Below are 21,090 nucleotides of genomic sequence, written 5' to 3' on the forward strand. Positions count from 1 at the left end.
AGCGCTGGGGTAGATACAAGGCAATCAAGTTGGACACAGTCCATGTCCCATACACAGCTCACACTCCGCATCCCCATTTCACAGAAATGTTGTCGTCTTAGCAAATTCCTGGCTGGCTGAAAACACAACACCTGATCATTGTGAAATCACTGTGCCCTATCATTTTAATAATAAGCCCGCTGCATAAAACAGAAATCATTCAGCTCATAAAGGTGGTGCTAATAATGAGCCTGAAGTGTGCTTTTGTACCAATCCATAAATAAAAACTACTGGGCCTTTCTCCCAGCCTGCAGCTTACTGGCTTGGACGCACTAAGACCAACTGCAGTTAATGGTTAAATGAATTAAAGGCCATTTTCCTGCAGCTCCACTGAATTAACATAAGGCCCGAGCCCCTGAGGTGTTGGAATCGCTCTGTTCCCGGTGTTCGCCTTCATCCCCGGCCAACATTTCAGGGCAGTCCAAGAGGACGGGCCAGTGGGTGAGATTCCCAGCGCCGGCCAAAAGTGGCAGTGATTTATCTCCCTTTCCTTCCACCGCCCCCATTCCCACCAGTTCTGCTTGCTCATGCTGCATTCAGCTGGCACACTGGGGATGATGATGATGATTGAGATGCAGAATCCTGCCCGCCTCTGGAAAGGATGATTCAGGGTAGCAACGGCAAGGCAGAAAATGAAAAACAAAGGGCGTCGGCATCCTTAAGAACCCTTTCCTTTCTCCTCCCTCCAAGCTGTGGGTTTCCGTTACTTTCTCCCGTGGCTTCCGACCGTCGGCCGTAGTCACCTGGCGTGAGCTGACTTCTCTCTCATCCGTCACCGGATCTCTAGCTCCTTTCGAGGGCGCTTAGGCAGCCGTAACACGCTGGGCTCCCGGCATTCAGTTGACAGCCGTGATGGGCCCTTAATTATTCGGGATTGGAAACGACAGGCTCCTAATACGATGAGGAAAGCCATCCGAATGCAAAAGCCGCTCCTGACGGCGGGTCTCCGGGGCTCGTCATGAAAAGGAAGGCTTCAAAAGGCAGCAGTTCGCTCTTCTAAACCCGATACCCCCGGGAGTAGAAAGCAGGGGCTGTAGAACTGAACCAGGCAAGGTCAAGGATGGAATGCCAACTGGAGGCACTTCCGTAAGTTCAGTGGAGAGGGACTCAGAGAAAACTGCTCTTGAAAGGGACTGAAACGTTCAGCTCCCATAGCCAAAGAAAAATGTGGCTTTGAAAATGAACAAGGAGGAAGGTTTCGAGGGCAAAGATGTGCATGCATTTAAAGGATTTTAACCCTCCCCACCTTCCCCTTTGCGTTGCCTCCGCACACGGATATATTACCCCTCAAGCGGAGAAATAGCGTGGTGTAGTGGATAGAGCACAGGCCTGGGAGTCGCAAGGTCATGGGTTCTAATTGTGGCCCTGCCACTTGTCTGAATGACCTTGGGCAAGTCACTTCACTTCTCTGGGCGTCAGTTACCTCATCTGTAATATGGGGATCGAGACCGTGAGTCCCACGTGGGACAGGGACTGTGTTCAACCCGATTTGCTTGTGTCCAACCTCAGTGCTTAGTACAGTGCTTGCATATAATAAGCCCTTAACAAACAACGTAATTACTAATTAAGCACTTGAAATTCAACACCAACCTCAGTCCCACACACTTTCATACATATCCTTACAGTCTGCCATCTTCCCGTCTGCAATTTTTAACGATGATAATGACAATAATAACAATAAACAGTATCTGTTAAGTGCTTACCATGTGCCAAGTGAATCAAGTTGGACACAGTCCCTGTCTCACAGTCTTAATTCCCATTTTACAGATAAGGGAATGGAGGCCCAGAGAACTGAAGTGACTTGCCCAAGGTCACTCATCAGACAAGTGGTGGATCCAGTATTAGAACCCAGGTCTGTGCTCGATCCTCTAGGCCAGGCTCCTTCTCTAATTTATTTTAATGTCTGTCTCTCCCTCTGTAAACTCCTTGTGGTCAGGGATCATGTCCACCGACTCGGTTGTACTATACTTTGCCAAGCATTTAGTACAGTCCTCTGCATCCAAAAAGCACTCAATAAAGATCATTGATAGAAAGGATTTAACAAAGATAGGGATACTATCTAATACTAACCCTTTGAAAACATTAGCCATCACTAACAAGTTATAACTTGGATAGCTTCTAATTGCAAACAGAATGGTTTTTTTCACCAGTTGTACACTATGACAACTACGCTTTCCCTGGGTAGACTGCGCTGCTCCTTTTATATTCTGGCAAGTGGAAGACACTTTCATTTTTGTAGATGAAGCAGCTCTGATCTCCAGCTCTTAACTGCGATCTACATTTTTCCCTAATGCTGGAAAAAAAAAGGCACCCTGACGTTCATAACTGCTAAGATCTCTGAATTTAGCTCCTGCTGGTACTGCCTCTCTGAACTTGGGCTGCGCTGTTGGCCTGGGGAAAGTTTCTTCAACTATAAAATGGGAATGAAACAACTGATTTTTCTGTTTTCCGGTGAGAAAAATGGATCCTTGGCAATTAACTCTACTCTCCCCGTATTTACGGGAAATCAATCAATAGTATGTATTGAGCGCTTCCTGTGTGCAGAGCACTGTACTAAGAGCTTGTGAGAGAACAATATAATAGAGTTGGCAGACACATTCCCTGCCCAGATCAAGTCTAGAGAGAAGTGGTGGAGCAGGGGAAGATGAAAACAGGACGAACTTAGAGAAGCTGCATGGCTTAATGGAAAGAGCACGGGCCTGGGTATCAGAGGAACTGGTTCTAATCCCGCCTCTTCCACTTGCCTGCTGTGTGACCTCGGGCAGGTGACTTAACTTCTCTGTGTTTCAGTTTCCTCATTTGTAAAACGGGGATATAATACCTGCTCTCCCTCTCCCCTAGAATTGGACACGAATGTCCCCGCTCCAGTCTATTCTTCATTCCGCTGTCCGGATTATTTTTCTTCAGAAATGCTCTGGGCATGTCACTCCCTCCCTCAAAAACCTCCAGTGGTTGCCTATCAATCTTCACATAAAGCAAAAACTCCTCACTCTTGGCTTCAAAGCTCTCCACCACCTTGCCCCCCCCACCTCACCTCCCTTCTCTCCTTCTACAGCCCACCTTGTACACTCCGCTCCTCTGCCGCTCATCTCCTCATTCTGCCTCATTCTCACCTGTCCCACCATCGTCCCCTGGCCCACGTCCTACAGGTGTCCTTGACCGCCCTCCCTCCTCACATCCACCAAACTAACTCTCTTCCCCTCTTCAAAGCCCTACTGAGAGCTCACCTCCTCCAGGAGGCCTTCCCACACTGAGCCCTCCCTTTCCCTCCGTCCTTCCTTCCCTCCCCCGCTACTTCCTCTCTCTGCTCTTCCTCCCTTCCCCTCCCCACAGCACTTGTTCATATTTGTATATATTATTTATTACTCTATTTTATTAATGATGTGTATATATCTATGATTCTATTTATCTTGATGGTATTGATGTCTGACTACTTGCTTTGTTTTATTGTCTGTCTCCCCCATTTAGACTGTGCGCCTGTTGTTGGGCAGGGATTGCCTCTATCTGTTGCCAAACTGTACATTCCAAGCGCTTGGTACAGTGCTTTGCACACAGTAAGAACTCAATAAATAAGAATGAATGAATGAATGTGCCTAATCTAACTTTTACCAACCCCAGTGTTTAGTACAGTACTTGGCACACAGTTAGAGCTTAAATACTGTAACGATAATAATAACTGGGTTGTGGGGAGAGGCTGTGGCTTTTTTGGTGAAAGTTAGTCGTTCCTTAGGGATTTTCCCTACCAAAAAACCATCCCAGGGACAATTCAATTCTGTAAAGACCTTTTCAAAAATCTCACTGAAAGTCAATTCCTATCTCATCCCATCTTTCCTGCCACCCAGATATGTCCGAGAACAGGTCATCGCTTTGGAGGGACACACTGCTGTAGCCTTCTAAATAATGACCTCGGTGGAAATACATGACAGGAATTCTCAGGGAGAGATCTGAAGTGATTACAGGGGAGAATCCTGGGCAATGAGAACCAATGTAAAAAGGTTTTTCTGAGAGAAACATTTGACATCAGATTTGGGAAAGACTCCAAGAACAGATGGGAAATAGCACAGGATCTTGGGGTAGACTTCATATGCAAGAGTCCCTCTTGGGCTCTCATTTACATTTATTTCTTTATTTCTTGAGCCTGAATCTTTCTACTCTCTATGTCACTTCCGGGTAAGTTAGACACTTAGGGAAGTGTATGATTTCTTTCAGGCCAACTGGGAACTACTTAATGCAGCAGAACAGAAATGTTCCTCCCCGCAAATGTTCCAAAATCACAAATTACTAGCGAGAAGAATCGAGTTTAGTGAGCGGATTTTTCTAACTTCACATTCTCAGCATGATTACAATACCTACACTGAAAAAATAGAAAAAACCACCAAAACAATTTTAAACCAGAACACCATCACTGTGAATATCATAGTGCACTCTTAGCCCATTAAACAATCCAGCATGATACGTGGGGACTACACTATAATTTTAAAAGAAAACACCGTGCTCTTTTTTGTTTTAAGTTGGGTATCTTTTGAGCAGACAGCTCCTTAACAGTTTGTTGACTACCAGTGGCCTTGTTCATTCACCTTGGCCTTGGTTATTAATGTGTCTGATCCTTCTACATAAAATCTACTTTCCAATGGATTCCAAAAAAACATTAATAGACTTTTCTTTATTCACAGCAACATCAAACTCCAATCCTATCAATGTCATAAATGCATCCATTTCACACTCACAAATCTTCCACTCATACCTGCAGTCCATTCAAAACGCTATTACAGACATTTTCATTTCATGGTCCTTTTTTTCAGCACCTGAAAAATGTCCATCAATAATTTAGGGTGGATGTATCCATTTTGCCCTGGAACACTTGTGAGATTTCACAGGTCCAGATTATTTTTTCAAAATACAACGAAGATGAGTTTGAAATTAGACTGTGAACTTGCTGTAGGCAGAGAGTGTTGCCTCGTGGTAGAGCAAAGGCCGGGGAGACAGAAGGACCTGGGTTCTAATGTTGGCTCCACCGCTTGCCTGCTGTGTAACCTTGGGCAAGTTACTTAACTTCTCTGTGCATCAGTTTCCTCAACTGTCAAATGCGGGGTAAGAATGGGAGCTCCATGTGGGACACGCACTGTGTCCAACCTGATTAACTTGTATCAATCTCAGTGCTTAGAAAAATGCTTGGCACCTAGTAAGCTCTTAACAAGTACCTGTGAGCCCGTTGTTGGGTAGGGATTTTCTCTATTTGTTGTCGAACTGTACTTTTCAAGTTCTTAGTACAGTGCTCTGCACACAGTAGTGCTCAATAAATACAATTGAATGAATGAATGAATGACCACAATTATTATTATTATTATCATCCACCCTGATGCTTAATACAGTCCCTCGCACAAAGTAGGTGCTTAACAACTGTCATGATTATTATAATTACTCTGTTCTGTATACTCTCCCAAGCATTTAGTATACTGCAATGCACATTGTAAGTACTCAATATTTATAGATATATGAAATATTATAAGAATAAAATATACATTTCTCTCCTCAATAAATATGAATATAGAATAAAATGATATGAATAAAATACACGTTTCTTTTGTTTGTGGCTCCAAACCATTAGGAAAAATCAGTGACTCAAGGATCACCCTGAAACAGTCATTGGCTGTAGTGGTCTGATCATTTTAAATAAACGAAAAGGAAAAGATTCTTCCCGATACAAAGCTTTTTGACTTTTCAAAACCAGGTAAAAACGAAAACATTAAAACCAGGTCCAAATGCAATAGGTTCACATATGTTAAGAGTTACGCTACTTTGGACATTTGGAGATGCATTCACAATTTATTCAGTCTACACAGCCATCGTGCAGGTCCCAAAAGAAACCAGTCACTGGCCAGAAGGTTTTTAATCACTCTGCTTTGGTTCAGCCATCAGAGAGATGGCCAGAAAGACTACCACAGGGTTCAGCTGAGAGAACAAGAGACGTAACAAGATTCAAAGGTAGCATATGCAAGATGCCGCTTCTTTGTCTCTCTCCAGAGTTCCTGATCTAGTATTCGGCTCAGGTATTTGAAGCACGCCAGAAGTTGAATGTAACAGTTAAATACAGAGATGAATAAGGGACCTGAGAAACCTTCTCAGTTGGCACTGTATGTCTAGACTATGATTCGATTATCGTTGAACTCTTCCACTTGCCCCTTTCTCCTTCCTCAGAGGGCATACAATGAGATTTTGAGCGTTTTGTGTTTTGTTCTCCTTCATCCTTTATCCTCTAAAATGTTTTCTTTCTTAGGATATTTGTTAAGTGCCAAGTACTGTACTAAGCACTGAGATAAGACAGACACAAGTTTAATCAGGTCAGACACAGTCCCTTTACCAAGTGGGGCTCACGGTCTTACTCCCCATTTTACAAATGAGGTAACGGAGGCCCAGAGAAATTATGTGACTTGCCCAATGTCACACAGGAGACGATGCCTTCTGACTCCCAAGCCTATGCTCTATCCACTGGGCTATGCTGTTTCTCTATGCTCTTTTGCTTCTAATCTGAACCCCCCAACTTTGAAACAAACGTGCTTTTTAGGAGCAGCTTTTGGATACAGAAACCTGGCTACGAGTTTTTCAGTCTTCTGGGGCTAAATCCCTATTTTCAGACATGGGATGCTTGTGTCCAACTAGGTTGATTTTTAAGGGCAAGCATATCCGCACCAGGGGAAGATGGGAAATTCATTTATCTCCATGGTCTCTACTCCTACTGAGTTATGGGACCCTATTTATTTTGTTTATTTTGTTTAATGAGATGTACATCACCCTGATTCTATTTGCCATTGTTTTTATGAGATGTTCTTCCCCTTGACTCTATTTATTGCCATCGTTCTTGTCTGCCTGTCTCCCCCGACTAGACCGTAAGCCCGTCAAAGGGCAGGGACTGTCTCTATCTGTTGCCGATTTGTACATTCCAAGCACTTAGTACAGTGCTCTGCACATAGTAAGCGTTCAATAAATACTATTGAATGAATGAATGAATGAAATGGGATTGGAGTTTGTCTAAAATATACCAATCCAATCAGAGAAGGGGATGAAAGGAATAAAACTGTTTCCCCTTAAAATGGCAGTGCATCCAAGCACATTTATATTCTATATTTATTATTGGACTTGGGATAATTTGGTATTTTATTTTCCTTTTTCCTTCTTTTCCTCACAGCAAAATTCATGGAACTTCCTGAATAGTCTGTATTGAAGAAAAGTGAGATGGTGATTTGAGAAGTTCTGAGAAGGAAATCATCCTCTGGTGGGAGAGGGGTGGTGGGAGAGGGGTGGTGGGAGTTCATATATTAAGCTGTTTTCTGGTATTTCTGTCCTCATCTTTTGAAAGCAGCTGCTTTGCCTTTTTCAATAATACAGGCCAGAAAAAAATGGACCTGCAAATTTTCTAGTGCAGAATGCCTTGCATCTGGACAACATTACAGGCCTCCAAGTTTCCCAGTTGGAAAAATGCTGAGCTTGTGATTAGTTCAGGTGTCACTGTTTTTAGCATTTAGGAAGCAAAAAGAATCAGCTGGAAGGACAACTGTTCACCCATCCCAATTGGTAGCAAAAGTTCTAGCCGGTATAAGTATTTATGCTGGGGTTTAATGTCAACGAAAACAGATAGGGGAAGGAGAAACAGACAATGCTGGGTGGCTATCTCAAACCAATGGAGCCATACAGTGATGGTTCCCTTTAAAAGGGAATCTTTGATTTCACTCTCCCTCAGAGCATCCCACAACTGGAAAAATACATTAATGGGTTATGGCATGAAACAGGCATATCCCAGGTTTTGAGCACTGTACAATATGTAAAATTGGGGGATTTGTATTACTCTCCTGGCTGATGTACTCCAGGATGTATAAAGGTCTCCCTTTATGTTACATATTCACTTCAGGTAAATCAATTCTGTCTCTGCCCCTTAATTTTCTCACCTTGTCCTGTGACCACATACTTTTTGGTCCCTTAATCAATAAAATAACAGTATTTACTGAGCACTTGGTGTAGGCAGAGCACTATATTAAGTGCTTGGTAGAGGACAATACAACAAAGTTGTAGGCAAGTAACCCTTCCACCCAGAGCTTGGCCTGTAGAGGGGGAGATAGTTATTAAATGGAGAAGCAGTGTGGCTCCGTGGAAAGAGCTCGGGCTTGGGAGTCAGAGGTCATGGGTTCTAATCCCGGCTCTGCCGCTTGCCAGCTGTTTGACTTTGGGCAAGTCATTAACTTCTCTGTGCCTCAGTGACCTCATCTGTAAAATGGGGATTAAAACTGTGAGCCCCACGTGGGACATCCTGATCTGCTTGTATCCCCTCCAGCACTTAGAACAGTGCTTTGCACATAGTAAGCGCTTAACAAATACCATCATTATTAAATTGAATTATGGACATGCACATAAGTTCCGATGGTGGGGTGAATATCAAGTGCTTGAGGGTACAGATCCAAGTATATAAATGATGCACAAGGGAGGGCGAATAGAGGAAATAAGGGGAAGGTACTTTGAAGGAGATGTAATTTTAAGATGGCTTTGAAGGTGGGGAGAGTAGGGGGTCTGTTGGATATGAAGGGGAGGAAGTTCCAGGCCAGAGAGAGGAGGGGGGCAAAGAGTTAATGGTGAGATAGATGAGATCTAGGTACAGTGAGTAGTTTGCTGTTGGAGCAGAGAAGCAGGTGGGCTGGGTTGTAAGAGGAAATGAGAGCTTTGATAGAAAGGGGTGAGCTGAATGGAGATGGTGGACTGATGACCCTTGGAGATTCTTGAGGACAGGGGATAATATGGACAGAATTTTTTTTTTTAAATGATCCAGGCAGCCCAGTGAAGTATGGACTGGAATGGGGAAGAGACAGGAGGCAGGGAGGTCAGCTAGGAGACTGAGCAATAGTCAAGGTGGGATAGGATAAGTGAGTCAATCAGTCAGTCAATCATATTCATTAAGCACTTACTTTGTGCAGAGCACTGAATTAAGCTCTTGGAAGAGTACGATATAAACAATATACAGACACATTCCATGCCCACAGTGAGCTTATGGTCTACAGGATCAGTGGAGCAGCAGTTTGGATAGAGAGCAGGGGTGGATTTTAGTGATGCTGTGAAAATAGAACTGACAAAATTGGGTGACAGACTGAATATGTAGGTTGAATGAGAGAGATGAGTTGAGTAGAATACCAAGGTTATGGGCTTGTGAGACAGGGAAGATAGTGGTGTTGTCTAAAGTGATGGGAAAGACAAGGGGAGGACTGGGTTTGGGTGGGAAGTGAGGCATCTTTGTGCTGAACTGTGCTGAACTCTAGCCATAGGAGACCCCTCTGTTGACAAAACCACTTCCTCTCCCCTGCTACTCCTCAATCCCTTACTGGCAGTCTGATTTTCCAAATCTCGATGGGGCTGTGGTAATGAAGGCAGAGATGGATTGGGATGCAGGGGGTGGGACAGCAGTCCTCCCCAAGCTGTGCCCATCTCTTTCCCCTGGTTCCGCCCTGATCTTTTCATTGTCTGTCACCAAGGCTGTTGTCATGGCTGCCACTAAGGCTAAAATTGAGATTGAGGAAAAAAATACAAAAAAGGGTAACCCACAGCATAGGTACACAGAAAGGGGGTGTGGAGGGAACTGGGTAAACACAAATAGCTGTGCAGGCCGTAGCTGCCACGGAAAAAGGGCTGGGACAGTGGCACAATGATATCTGCTACTGTCGGTAATTACAGACCTTGAAATTTTGCAGCCTTTACAGATACCACCAATTTTTCCTTATTTTGGGGGGTTGTCCATGAATTTAGAGATTGGTGGCAGCCCTAGTAACCAATGCTTCCTCCCTTTTGGTGGGGAAAGCATCTACCTCCTCCCTCCTACCATTCCTCTCCAACTTCCTTGATTGAGTTATCTACAGCTGCTGCCTCAAATTCCTCTCCTCCAATTTTCCAATTTTGTTCCCCTCCAATCTGGCTTCAGTCCGCTTCACTCCACAGACACCTCCCACTCAAAGGTCACCACGGATTGCCTTGCCAAATCCAACAGCCTCTACTCCTCCTCGACCTCTCAGCTGCAGTCGACACTGTTGACCATCCCCTTCTTCTGGAAACATTATCCAACCTCGGCATTACTGACACTGTCCTCTCTTGGTTGTCATCTTCTCTCTGGTCTTCATTTTCAGTCTCGTTTGTGGGCTCCTTCTCTGCCTCCTACCCCTTAACTGTGGGAGTCCCTCAAGGTTCAGTCTGGGTTCCCCTCTATTCTCCATCTATACCCACTCCCTTGAAGAACTCATTCGCTCCCATGGCTTCAACTACCACCTCTATGCAGATGATACACAAATCTACATCACCACTCTATCCCTCTCCCCAGTCTCACATTTCCTCCTTCTTTCAAGACATCTCTCTTTGGGTGTCCTCCCATCATCTCCATGTTAAAATATCCAAAAAAGAACTCCTTATCTTCCCACCCAAACCCTTTCCTCCCCTGACTGTAGACGGCACCATCATCTTTTCTGTCTCACGTAACCTTGTCGCTATCCTTGACTCCTCACTCTCATTCAACCCAAATATTCAATCGTATTATTAAGAATATTATCCCAATATTCAATTACTAAATCCTGTCATTCCCACCTCCACATCGCTAAAATCCGCCTTTTCTTCTCCATCCAACTACCACATAAATGCAATTCCTTCTTCTATTCCTCTTGTATTACTGCATGAGCCCCCTTGCTGACTTCCAGTCTCCTGTCTCTCCATACTCCAGACCATACTTCACTCTGTTGCCCGGATCATTTTTCTTCCAAAATGTTCAGGACATATTTCCCCACTCCTCAAAAAACTCCAGTGGTTGCCCATCCATCTTCGCAAAAAAGAAAAACTCCTCACCATTGGCTTCAAAGCACTCAAATCACTTTGCCCCGTACCATCTCACCTTGCTATTCTCCTACTACAACCCAGTCCGGACACTTCACTCCTGTAATGCTGAGCTTCTCACTGTGCCTCCATCTCATCAATCTCACCGCCGACCCCTGGCCCACATCCGGCCTTCGGCCTGGAACACCTTCTCCACAAATAAGACACATAATTACTCTCTCGTGCTTCAAAGCTTTATTGAAGGCACATCTCCTCCAAGAGGCCTTCCCTAAGCCTCTCCTTTCCTCTTCCACTCTCTTCTACATTGCCCTTGCTCGCTTTATTCTTCCCCCCTCCCATCCCAACAACTCTCATGAATATATCTGTAATTTATTTATATTAATGTCTGTCTCCCCCTCCTCTAGACGCTCAGCTTGTTGTGGGCAGGGAATATGTCTGTTTATTCTGGTATTGTAGTTATTGTAGTTATAGTGCGTTATTGGACCTTCAGAAGCAGTGTGACCAAGTAAAAAGAGCATGGGCCTGGGAGTCAGAGGACATGGTTCTAATCTTGGTTTTGCTACTTTTCTGCTGTGTGACCTTGGGCAAGTAACCTAACTTCTCTGTGCATAAGTTTCTTTATCTGTAAAATGGGGATGAAAACTGTGAGGTCTGTGTAGGACAGGGACTGTGCCCAACCTGATTATCTTGTACCTAACTCCAGCATTTAGTACAGTGCCTGGCACAAAGAAAACTTCTGGTGAACAAACAAATGAGTGAAAACACAGGGACATAATAATCATAACAACAACAATAACAGTAATAATAATGAATAGTATTTATCAAGAGCTTACTATGTGCCAGGCACTGTTCTAAGCGCTGGGGTATATTCAAGATAATTGGGTTGGGCACAGTCCCTGTCCCACGTGGGGCTCACAGTCTCAATTCCCATTTTGACTTGTCCATGGTCACACGGCAGACAAGTGGCAGAGCTGGGATTAGAACTCTAGACTGTGAGCCTATTTATTGGGTAGGGATTGTCTCTATTGCTGAACTGTACTTTCCAAGCACTTAGTACAGTGCTCTGCACATAGTAAGCACTCAATAAATACGACTGAATGAACGAACTCAGGTCCTTCTGACTCCCAGGCCTGTGCTTGACCCCTGGGCCATGAAAGGGTCTCAAAAATAGGTACTGAATATGCATGGCCCAAGAATTTCTCCCAATGTGATATCTCAGGGCACAGCCACTGGCTGGGCCAAGACCCCGGAAGGCACACGGACTCCATGTTTACCTCCTCTAGCCTCCTCCGTTGCTCCTTTTGCTCTTCGATGCGCTTCTGTCGCTCAGCCAGCAGCTGCCTCTTGTGCTCCTCATTCTCCCGCTGCTGCTGTTCGAGCTGCTGCCGTCGCAGGGCCTCGGACCGCTCCTTGTTGGCCAGCTGGAGTCGCAGGAAGTCGCGCCTCAGTGTTGACTCCCCCGGCAAGTTCAGGATAGAGCTTCACAGAACGAAAGAAAGATTGGAAACCAAAAAGGGGGAGAAAACACGAGAGTGAGAGGATTGCTAACAAGTGAGGGTAACAACAAGTAACAACAAGAAGTCAGTGAGAGTAACAACACAACCCCTGACTCCTTGACCACACTCTCTCATTCACCCCACACATCCAATCTGTAACCCAAACCTGCCAGTTTCACTTTCACAACATCGCCAAGATCCATCCTTTCCTCTCCATCCAAACTGCTACCTTATTAGTACAATCTCTCATCATATCCCGACTGGATTACTGCATCAGCCTCCTTTCTGATCTCCCAACCTCCTGTCTCTCCCCACTTCAGTCTATTCTTCACTGTGCTGCCCGGATTATCTTTCTACAGAAATGCTCTGGGCATGTCATCGCCCTCTTCAAAAATCTCCAGTGGATGCCTATCAACCTTCATATAAAGCAAAAATTCCTCACTCTTGGCTTCACAGCTCTCCATCACCTAACCCCCTCCTACCTCACCTCTCGTCTCTCTACTGCCCACCCCGTACACTCCGCTCCACTGTCACTAAACTCCTCACTGTGCCTCATTCTCGCCTGTTCTGCCGTCGACCCCTGGCCCATGCCCTACCTGTGGCCTGGAATGCCCTCCCTCCTCACATCCACCAAATTAGCTCTCTTCCCTCCTTCAAAGCCCTACTGAGAGCCCACCTCCTCCAAGAGGCCTTCCCAAACTGACCCCTCCTTTTCCTCTGCTCCTCCTCCCCTCCCCATCGCCCCGACTCCCTTCACTGCCCACAGTACTTGTGTATATTTGTACATATTTATTACTCTATTTTATTCATGATGTGTATATATCTATAATCGATCTGTTTTGATGCTATTGATGCCTATTTGCTTTGCTTTGTTGTCTGTCTCCCCCTTCTAGGCTGTGGGGCCATTGTTGGGTAGGGATTGTCTCTGTTGCCGAACTGTACTTTCCAAATGCTTAGTAGGGTGCTCTGCACATAGTAAGGACTCAATAAATATGACTGAACAAACCCAAATATTACCAAAAAAAATGAGCCCAAGCTCACGTGGATTGGGAAAAGATAGTAATGATAATAATAATGATATTTGTTTAGCTCTATGTGGCAAGCACTGTTCTAAGCATTGGGGTAGATACAAACTACAAACTACACATCTGCCAAACTAGCTCACTTCCTTTCTTCAAAGCCCTCCTCCAGGAGGCCTTCCCAGACTGAGCACCCCTATTCCTCAGCTCCTCCTCCCCTCCCCATCACCTCTACTCCCTCCCTCTGCTCTACCACCCTCCCTGCACCCCACTGCAATTGTGTATATATGTACATATTTATTATTCTATTTATTTTATTAATGATGGATATGTAGCTATAATTATATTTACTTTGATGCTACTGCTGCCTATCTACTTGTTTTGTTTTGTTGTCCGTCTCCGCCCTTCTAGACTCTGAGCCCATTGTCAGGTAGGGATTGTATCTGTTGCCAAACTATACTTTCCAAGTGCTTAGGACAATGCTCTGCATACAGTAAGCACTTAATATGACTGAATGAAAGAATGAATACTAGCTAATCAGGTTGGACACAGAATCTGTTCCACATGAGGCTCACACTCTTAATCCCCATTTTATAGATGAGGTAACTGATGCCCCGAGAGGTGAAGTGACTTGCCCAGGGTCACACAGCAGACATGTGGCAGAGCGGGGATTAGAACCCAGGTCCTTCTGACTCCCAGGCCCCTGCTCTATCCATTAAGTCACGCTGCTTCTCAAAAATAATGATGGTATATGTTAAGCCCTTATTATGTGCCAAGCACTATACTAAGCGCTGGTGGGGGTGGGGGGAACAAATCAAGGTGGACACAGTCCCTGCCCCATGTGGGACTCACAGTTTCAAACCCCATTTTACAGATGAGATAACTGAGGCACAGAGAAGAGAAATGACTTGTCCAGGGTCAAACAGCAGATAAGTGGCGGAGCCAGACTTTGAACTCATGACCTTCTGACTCCCAGGCCCATGCTCTATCCACTTTGCCATACTGCTTGTATGCCCTTCAAGGAGGGGCAATCACTGATGGCACTCGACAATACTGATGCCCCTTGCCAATGCAAAAAAAGCAACCAATGGACACTGTGTCGTGTACTATCTGTTGGTTATGTATTGTAACGGCATGGCTCCAAGGAGGGCATGCAAAAAGATCTTTCATTCATTCAATAGTATTTATTGAGCGCTTACTATGTGCAGAGCACTGTACTAAGCACTTGGAATGGACAAATCGGCAACAGATAGAGACAGTCCCTGCCCATTGACGGGCTTACAGTCTAATCGGGGGAGACAGACAGACAAAAACAATAGCAATAAACACGAAACAAAAATTTCCCACTCTAGGCTTCAAGGCTTTCCAACACCTCGCCCCCTCCTACCTCTCCTCCCTTCTCTCTTTCTACTGCCCAACCTGCACGCTCCGCTCCTCTGCCGCCCACCTCCTCACCGTCCCCCCTTCTCGCCTATCCTGCCGTCGACCCCTGGGCCACGTCCTCCCGCTGTCCCGGAACGCCCTCCCACCTCACCTCCGCCAAACTAATTCTCTTTCCCTCTTCAAAACTCTACTTATAGCTCACCTCCTCCAAGAGGCCTTCCCAGACTGAGCTTCCCCTTTTCCCTCTGCTCCCTCTGCTCCCCCTCTCCTCAGCTTGGCCCTCTTTTCCCACTTTCCCTCTGCTCCTCCCTCTCTCCCTTCCTCTCCCCTCAGCACTGTGCTCATCCGCTCATTTGTATGTATTTTCATTACCCTATTTATTTTGTTAATGAGATGTACAGAAAGATCTTTCTGAAATGTGCAGAGTGTAGAATGTGCCATCATTCCTCTCTTGCCCCAGGGCTACTGCACTACTATTCTGGTGGTCCCTGTCAACACGGGTACCTCTCGGGAGTAAGTGGACACGGTGGCTGGATTCGAGCAGAGCAGGGCTGGGTGTTGAAAATAAAGTAACACTGATGGTATTTGTTAAGCGCTATGTGCCCAGAACTCTTCTAAGCACTGGGGTAGATACAAGATAATCACCTTGTCCCACGTGGGGCTCACAGTCTTATTCCCCATTTTACAGATGAGGTAACTGAGGCACAGAGAAGTTGTGATATGCCGAAGGTCACACAGCAGACAAGTGGCGGAGCAGGGGTTGGAACTCAGGACCTATGACTCCCAAGCCCGTGCTCTTTCCCCTAAGCCATGCCGCATCTCTGCGAGGGCTTAGAAGCAGTGGGTAGAGTTGTCCAGCAGGTTTCCAAAGCTGACCAGGGGATGGATGGGTGACCTGAAAACCAGACTCTCTGGTGTAAAACCGAACAGATGACCACTCATATGGGGTTAGACCTCAGAAAGGGCAAAGAAGACATCCTATAATGGGATTTTTCAGTTATACATTTGTTTCCTTTCAACTGGCTTAGCAATGAACTGAGGGCTTTTCTAAATATGCAGTTTCTGTAAAATTCAGAGGGTCTGACAATTTGTCCTATATCTTGTTCAATGCAGGACACTGACAGTGAATTAAAGTGAATAGATTTTTGCCCCATTCATTTTCCTTTGGCAGTTTTTATTCATTCTTCATTTAATGAGCAGCGACCGTACCTGCTAATACCTAAGGCAGATAACGGGAACATTTAAGACTTACTTTGCAGCAAAATCCAATTTTCCCTTTGGCACTGCGGTTGAAAATGGCATTAGTTATTATCATTTATACATTACTACTACCACCAGTGCCCAGCACAGCCAATTCCAATTTCTAAATGATGCTCACTGATGCGTAAAGTCTGTTCCAAACAAATATTTAAATAGGTCCCTCCTGTGATGAACTGGGATTTTAAATGGAGCCAAGCCTGTTTAAAACAATGATTGTGCCAGGCAATATCTACCAGAAAAGGTTACATTTAGCAGTATCTCAATGTCTCCGATTTGCCCGTCTTAGAATAGGAAGAATTGTGGTATTTAAGTGCTTACTATGTGCCAAACACTATACTAAGCTCTGGGGTTCGTACAAGATAATCAGGTAGATACAGACTCTGTTTCATGTGACGCTCACAGTCTAAGAGGGAGAGAGAACAGGTGTTGAGTCCCCGTTTTACAGAGGAGGAAACCGAGGCACAGGACAGTTAAAGGGCCTTGCCTGAGGTCACAGAGTAGGCAAATATCACCGATGGGATTGGAACCCTGGTCTCCCAATGCCCAGGCTTATGTTCTTTCCACTAGATGGTCCAGCTTCTGAATACTTGAGTACTGAAGTAGTCACAAACAAATCATGCAGACCGACAAATACACGGCATTATGAAGAGTCGGTCTTGAAATTCAACAGGTAACCATCAGAAAGGTTCCTCGCTGAAGCACATCTCTGGTTTTATGGAAGCTGGCGAATAACCTTTATAAATGCAATTGGTTGTGCTGGGATTGTAGAGATCTGGAACTCGATCTCCAGGGAGTGGGCTCATTTTCCACATGGTCGCTGGGAAGCCAACTTCATTACAGTGCCAAGCAAATGATGAGCAGCATTCTAAATCTCCAGGGATGGACTTTCCTTGTCTGCTATGTGACCTTGGGCATGTCACCTCACTTCTCTGTACCTCAGTTCCCTCACCTGTAAAATGGGGATTGAGTCTGTGAGCCCCACGTGGGATGGGGGACTCTGTCCAACCCAATTTGCTCGTTTCCACCCCAGCACGTAGTTCAATGCCTGCCATTTAGTAAGCACTAAACAGATATCACAATCATCATTATTATTATTAATTTGGTCATTGCCCCTGGAAAATGATATCGCTAATTTGTCCATATATAGTGACATCCTAGGAAGGAAAAAATGCGGGACTATGATGACACTGATTTTACTGATCGATTGACACAGCATAAAGAAAATCCAGGTGGATGGACCTGTCCAAGTAAGGAAATCGAAACATACAGAGATCTCAAGGAAAAAGGGAGTTAATAATAATAATAATAATGTTGGTATTTGTTAAGCGCTTACTATGTGCCGAGCACTGTTCTAAGCGCTGGGGTAGACATAGGGGAATCATAGGGGTAGACATAGGGGAATCAGGTTGTCCCGCGTGGGGCTCACAGTCTTAATCCCCATTTTACAGATGAGGGAACTGAGGCACAGAGAAGTTAAGTGACTTGCCCATAGTCACACAGCCGACAAGTGGCAGAGCCGGGATTCGAACTCCCTGAGTTAATTCAGGGAGTTAAATGAAAAGTACGTCATTTCACAAAATGGTTATGGTTCAGAGGTACATTCATCCCTAGAGATCAGATCTGATTTCTTGGGCATCATTTCTTTCTGGTCCCAGCTACTCATGAAGAATGTCCCAGCCTATGTGTCCTTACCAAGCCTCCCCTCCCCACTGAACTCACTCGTCTTGGCCACGAAGGATGAAAGGCGGGGTGTTTGGGGAATGAAAGAAGACTGCAAATTTCTGGTTTTTTGCATGGGTCTACTTAGGGAAGTTCTAGCAGTGTGCTTTCATGGAAAAGCAAAGGACTGGGAGTCACAAAACCTGAATTCTAAACCCAGCTCGCCACTTGCCTGCTGTTCAACAACAAAAATGTTATGTTCATAATAATAATAATAATAATGGTATTTGTCAAGCGCTTACTATGTATCAAGCACTATTCTAAGCCTGGGGTAGATACAAGGTCATCAGTTTGTCCCACGTGGGACTCACAGTCTTAATCCCCATTTTGCAGATGAGGTAACTGAGACACAGAGAAGTTAAGTGACTGGCCCCAAATCACACAGCCGACAATTGGAGGAACCAGGATTATAAACCATGACCTCTGACTCCCAAGCCCGTGCTCTTTCCACTAAGCATGTCTCCCCACTCCTCAAAAACCTCCAATGGCCACCCATTCGCCTCCGCATCAAACAGAAACTCCTTTATGGCTTCAAAGCACTCAATCAGCTCACCCCATCCTACCTCACTTCACTACTCTCTTACTAGAGCCCAGTCCATACACTCCTTTCCTCTAGCGCCAGCTTACTTGCTGTGTCCCGATCTATCTCGTCGCCGAACCCTTTCCCACATCCTCCCATTAGTCTGGAACTCCCTCCCTCCTCCATGTAAGCCAGACCCCCACTCTCTCCTACTTCAAAGCCTAGTTAAGTTACTATCTTCTCCAAGAGGCCTTCCCTGATTAAGCCCTCTTTTCCCTTGCTCTCTCTCTCATCGGTTTGGGAGTCAGAGGTTGCAGTTTCTAATCCCATCTCTGCCACTTGTCCACTGTGTGACCTTGGGCAAGTCACTTAACTTCTCTGTGCCTCAGTTTCCTCATCTTTAAAATAGGGATAGAGACCGTTAGCCCCACTTGGGACAACCTGATTAACGTTTATCTACCCCAGCGCTTAGAACAGTACTTGGCACAGAGTAAGCTCTTAACAAATACCATAATTATTGTTCTGGATCATCTATGCACTTAGATCTGTGATCTTTGGATATTTGAGAGTCACCTGCTCCTACCCCCAAAGCACTTAGGTACATATCTTTAAATTATACCTCATAAATTACTTATTCTTATTAATGTCCATCTCCCCCTCTAGACTGTAAGCTCATTATGGGCAGGGAACATATCTGTTCATTCATTCATTGATTCAATAGTATTTATTGAGCGCTTACTATGTGCAGAGCACTGTACTAAGCGCTTGGGATGAACAAGTCGGCAACAGATAGAGACGGTCCCTGCCGTTTGACGGGCTTACAGTCTAAGCAGGGGAGACGGACAGACAAGAACAATGGCAATAAATAGAGTCAAGGGGAAGAACATCTCGTAAAAACAATGGCAACTAAATAGAATCGAGGCGATGTACAATTCATTAACAAAATAAATAGGGTAATGGAAATATATACAGTTGAGCGGACGAGTACAGTGCTGTGGGGATGGGAAGGGAGAGGTGGAGGAGCAGAGGGAAAAGGGGAAAAAGAGGGTTTAGCTGCGGAGAGGTAAAGGGGGGATGGCAGAGGGAGTAGAGGGAGAAGAGGAGCTCAGTCTGGGAAGGCCTCTTGGAGGAGGTGAGTTTTAAGTAGGGTTTTGAAGAGGGGAAGAGAATCAGTTTGGCGGAGGTGAGGAGGGAGGGCGTTCAAGGACCGCGGGAGGACGTGGCCCGGGGGTCGACGGAGGGATAGGCGAGACCGAGGGACGGTGAGGAGGTGGGCGGCGGAGGAGCGGAGCGTGCGGGGTGGGTGGTAGAAAGAGAGAAGGGAGGAGAGGTAGGAAGGGGCACGGTGACGTAGAGCCTCGAAGCCTAGAGTGAGGAGTTTCTGTTTGGAGCGGAGGTCGATAGGCAACCACTGGAGTTGTTTAAGAAGGGGAGTGACATGCCCAGATCGTTTCTGCAGGAAGATGAGCCGGGCAGCGGAGTGAAGAATAGACCGGAGCGGGGCGAGAGAAGAGGAAGGGAGGTCAGAGAGAAGGCTGACACAGTAGTCTAGCCGGGATATAAGGAGAGCCCGTAGCAGTAAGGTAGCCGTTACGGTGGAGAGGAAAGGGCGGATCTTGGCGATATTGTATAGGTGAAATCGGCAAGTCTTGGTAACGGATAGGATGTGTGGGGTGAACGAGAGAGACTGTTAAGTCTTTTGCATTGTACTCTCCCAAGCGCTTAGTACAGTGCTATGCACATAAAAAGTGCTCATTAATATGACTGATTGTGTAACTTTGGGCAAGTCACTTTATGGTTCTGTGTCTGTGTCTTCATCTATAAAATTGGGGATAAAATATGTGCTCTCCCTCCTCCTTAGGATAGGAATCCTATGTTGGGCAGGGCCTGTGTCTGACCGTAGTCATTCAATCACTTTTATTGAGTGCTTACTTTGTGCAGAGCACTGTACTAAGTGCCTAGGAGAGTACAATACAACAATAAACAGTCACATTCCCTGCCCACAGCAAGCTTACGGTTCAGGGCTGGTGGGGAGATGAACATCAATACAAATAAATTAATACGTATTGTATCTATCCTAGTGCTTAACATATTTGAAGTGCATACCAAATATCACTATTATGATTATTGTTACTATTATTAGCAATACGGGAAGCAGCCTGGACTAGTGGATAGAACTCGGGTCCGGAAGTCAGAAGGATCTGGGTTCTAATCCCGGTTCTGCAACGTATCTGCTGTGTGACCTTGGGGAAGTTACTTCACTCCCCTGTGCCTCTGTCACCTCATCTGTAAAATGGGGATTGATATTGAGAGCCCGCTGTGGGCCAGGGACTGTGTCAAACCTGATGATCTGTATCTAGCCCAGGGTTTAGAATAGTGCTTTCCACATAGTAAGCACTTAACAAAATGCCATCATGATTATTCTTATAATTAGAGCCAGGCCCAAAACAGCATGAATAGGGTTAAAGTAATGGATCACAAAAAATAGATGAGAAAGGACAGAAGAGGAAAAGTGAGATTAGAGAGACAAAGGCAGAGTGTGGAAATGCAAGGACAGAAAATTTGGTGGCATTTTCCCTTTCTTACCTGGGTTCTCCCGAGTCATTTTCCTCTTCCTCTTCTTCACTTCCACTGTATTCATACTCTGTCTCATCTAAAAAGAGAATTAGATGACACCTGAGGCTTTCTGACTTTGTTTACTCTTTCCCACCTTTGCAAAATCTTGATTTGCTGCTACTCTTTCCCTCTTATTAGAGTAACAGCTATCATCCCAATCTGTCCAAGTGTCCACCTCCCAGAGCAA

The 21,090-nt window shown here is 45.3% G+C and overlaps 1 protein-coding gene across 10 annotated transcripts in view; it reads right to left on the minus strand.

Moving 5' to 3' along the window:
• The window catches only part of TNIK (TRAF2 and NCK interacting kinase), a 484,943-nt gene that overhangs the window by 113,872 nt on the left and 349,981 nt on the right, over positions 1 to 21,090 (minus strand). For all 10 annotated transcript variants that reach the window (XM_029061407.2, XM_029061401.2, XM_029061394.2 and 7 more), the window contains exons 11-12: positions 20,874 to 20,940; positions 12,165 to 12,369 (exon numbers count right to left, since the gene is read on the minus strand). In XM_029061407.2, coding sequence (XP_028917240.1) covers positions 12,165 to 12,369; positions 20,874 to 20,940 — 272 coding nt within the window. The remainder of the gene's footprint in view (positions 1 to 12,164; positions 12,370 to 20,873; positions 20,941 to 21,090) is intronic.

This window comes from Ornithorhynchus anatinus, chromosome 1 (assembly GCF_004115215.2).
Source record: "Ornithorhynchus anatinus isolate Pmale09 chromosome 1, mOrnAna1.pri.v4, whole genome shotgun sequence".
NCBI classification, from domain to species: domain Eukaryota; kingdom Metazoa; phylum Chordata; class Mammalia; order Monotremata; family Ornithorhynchidae; genus Ornithorhynchus; species Ornithorhynchus anatinus.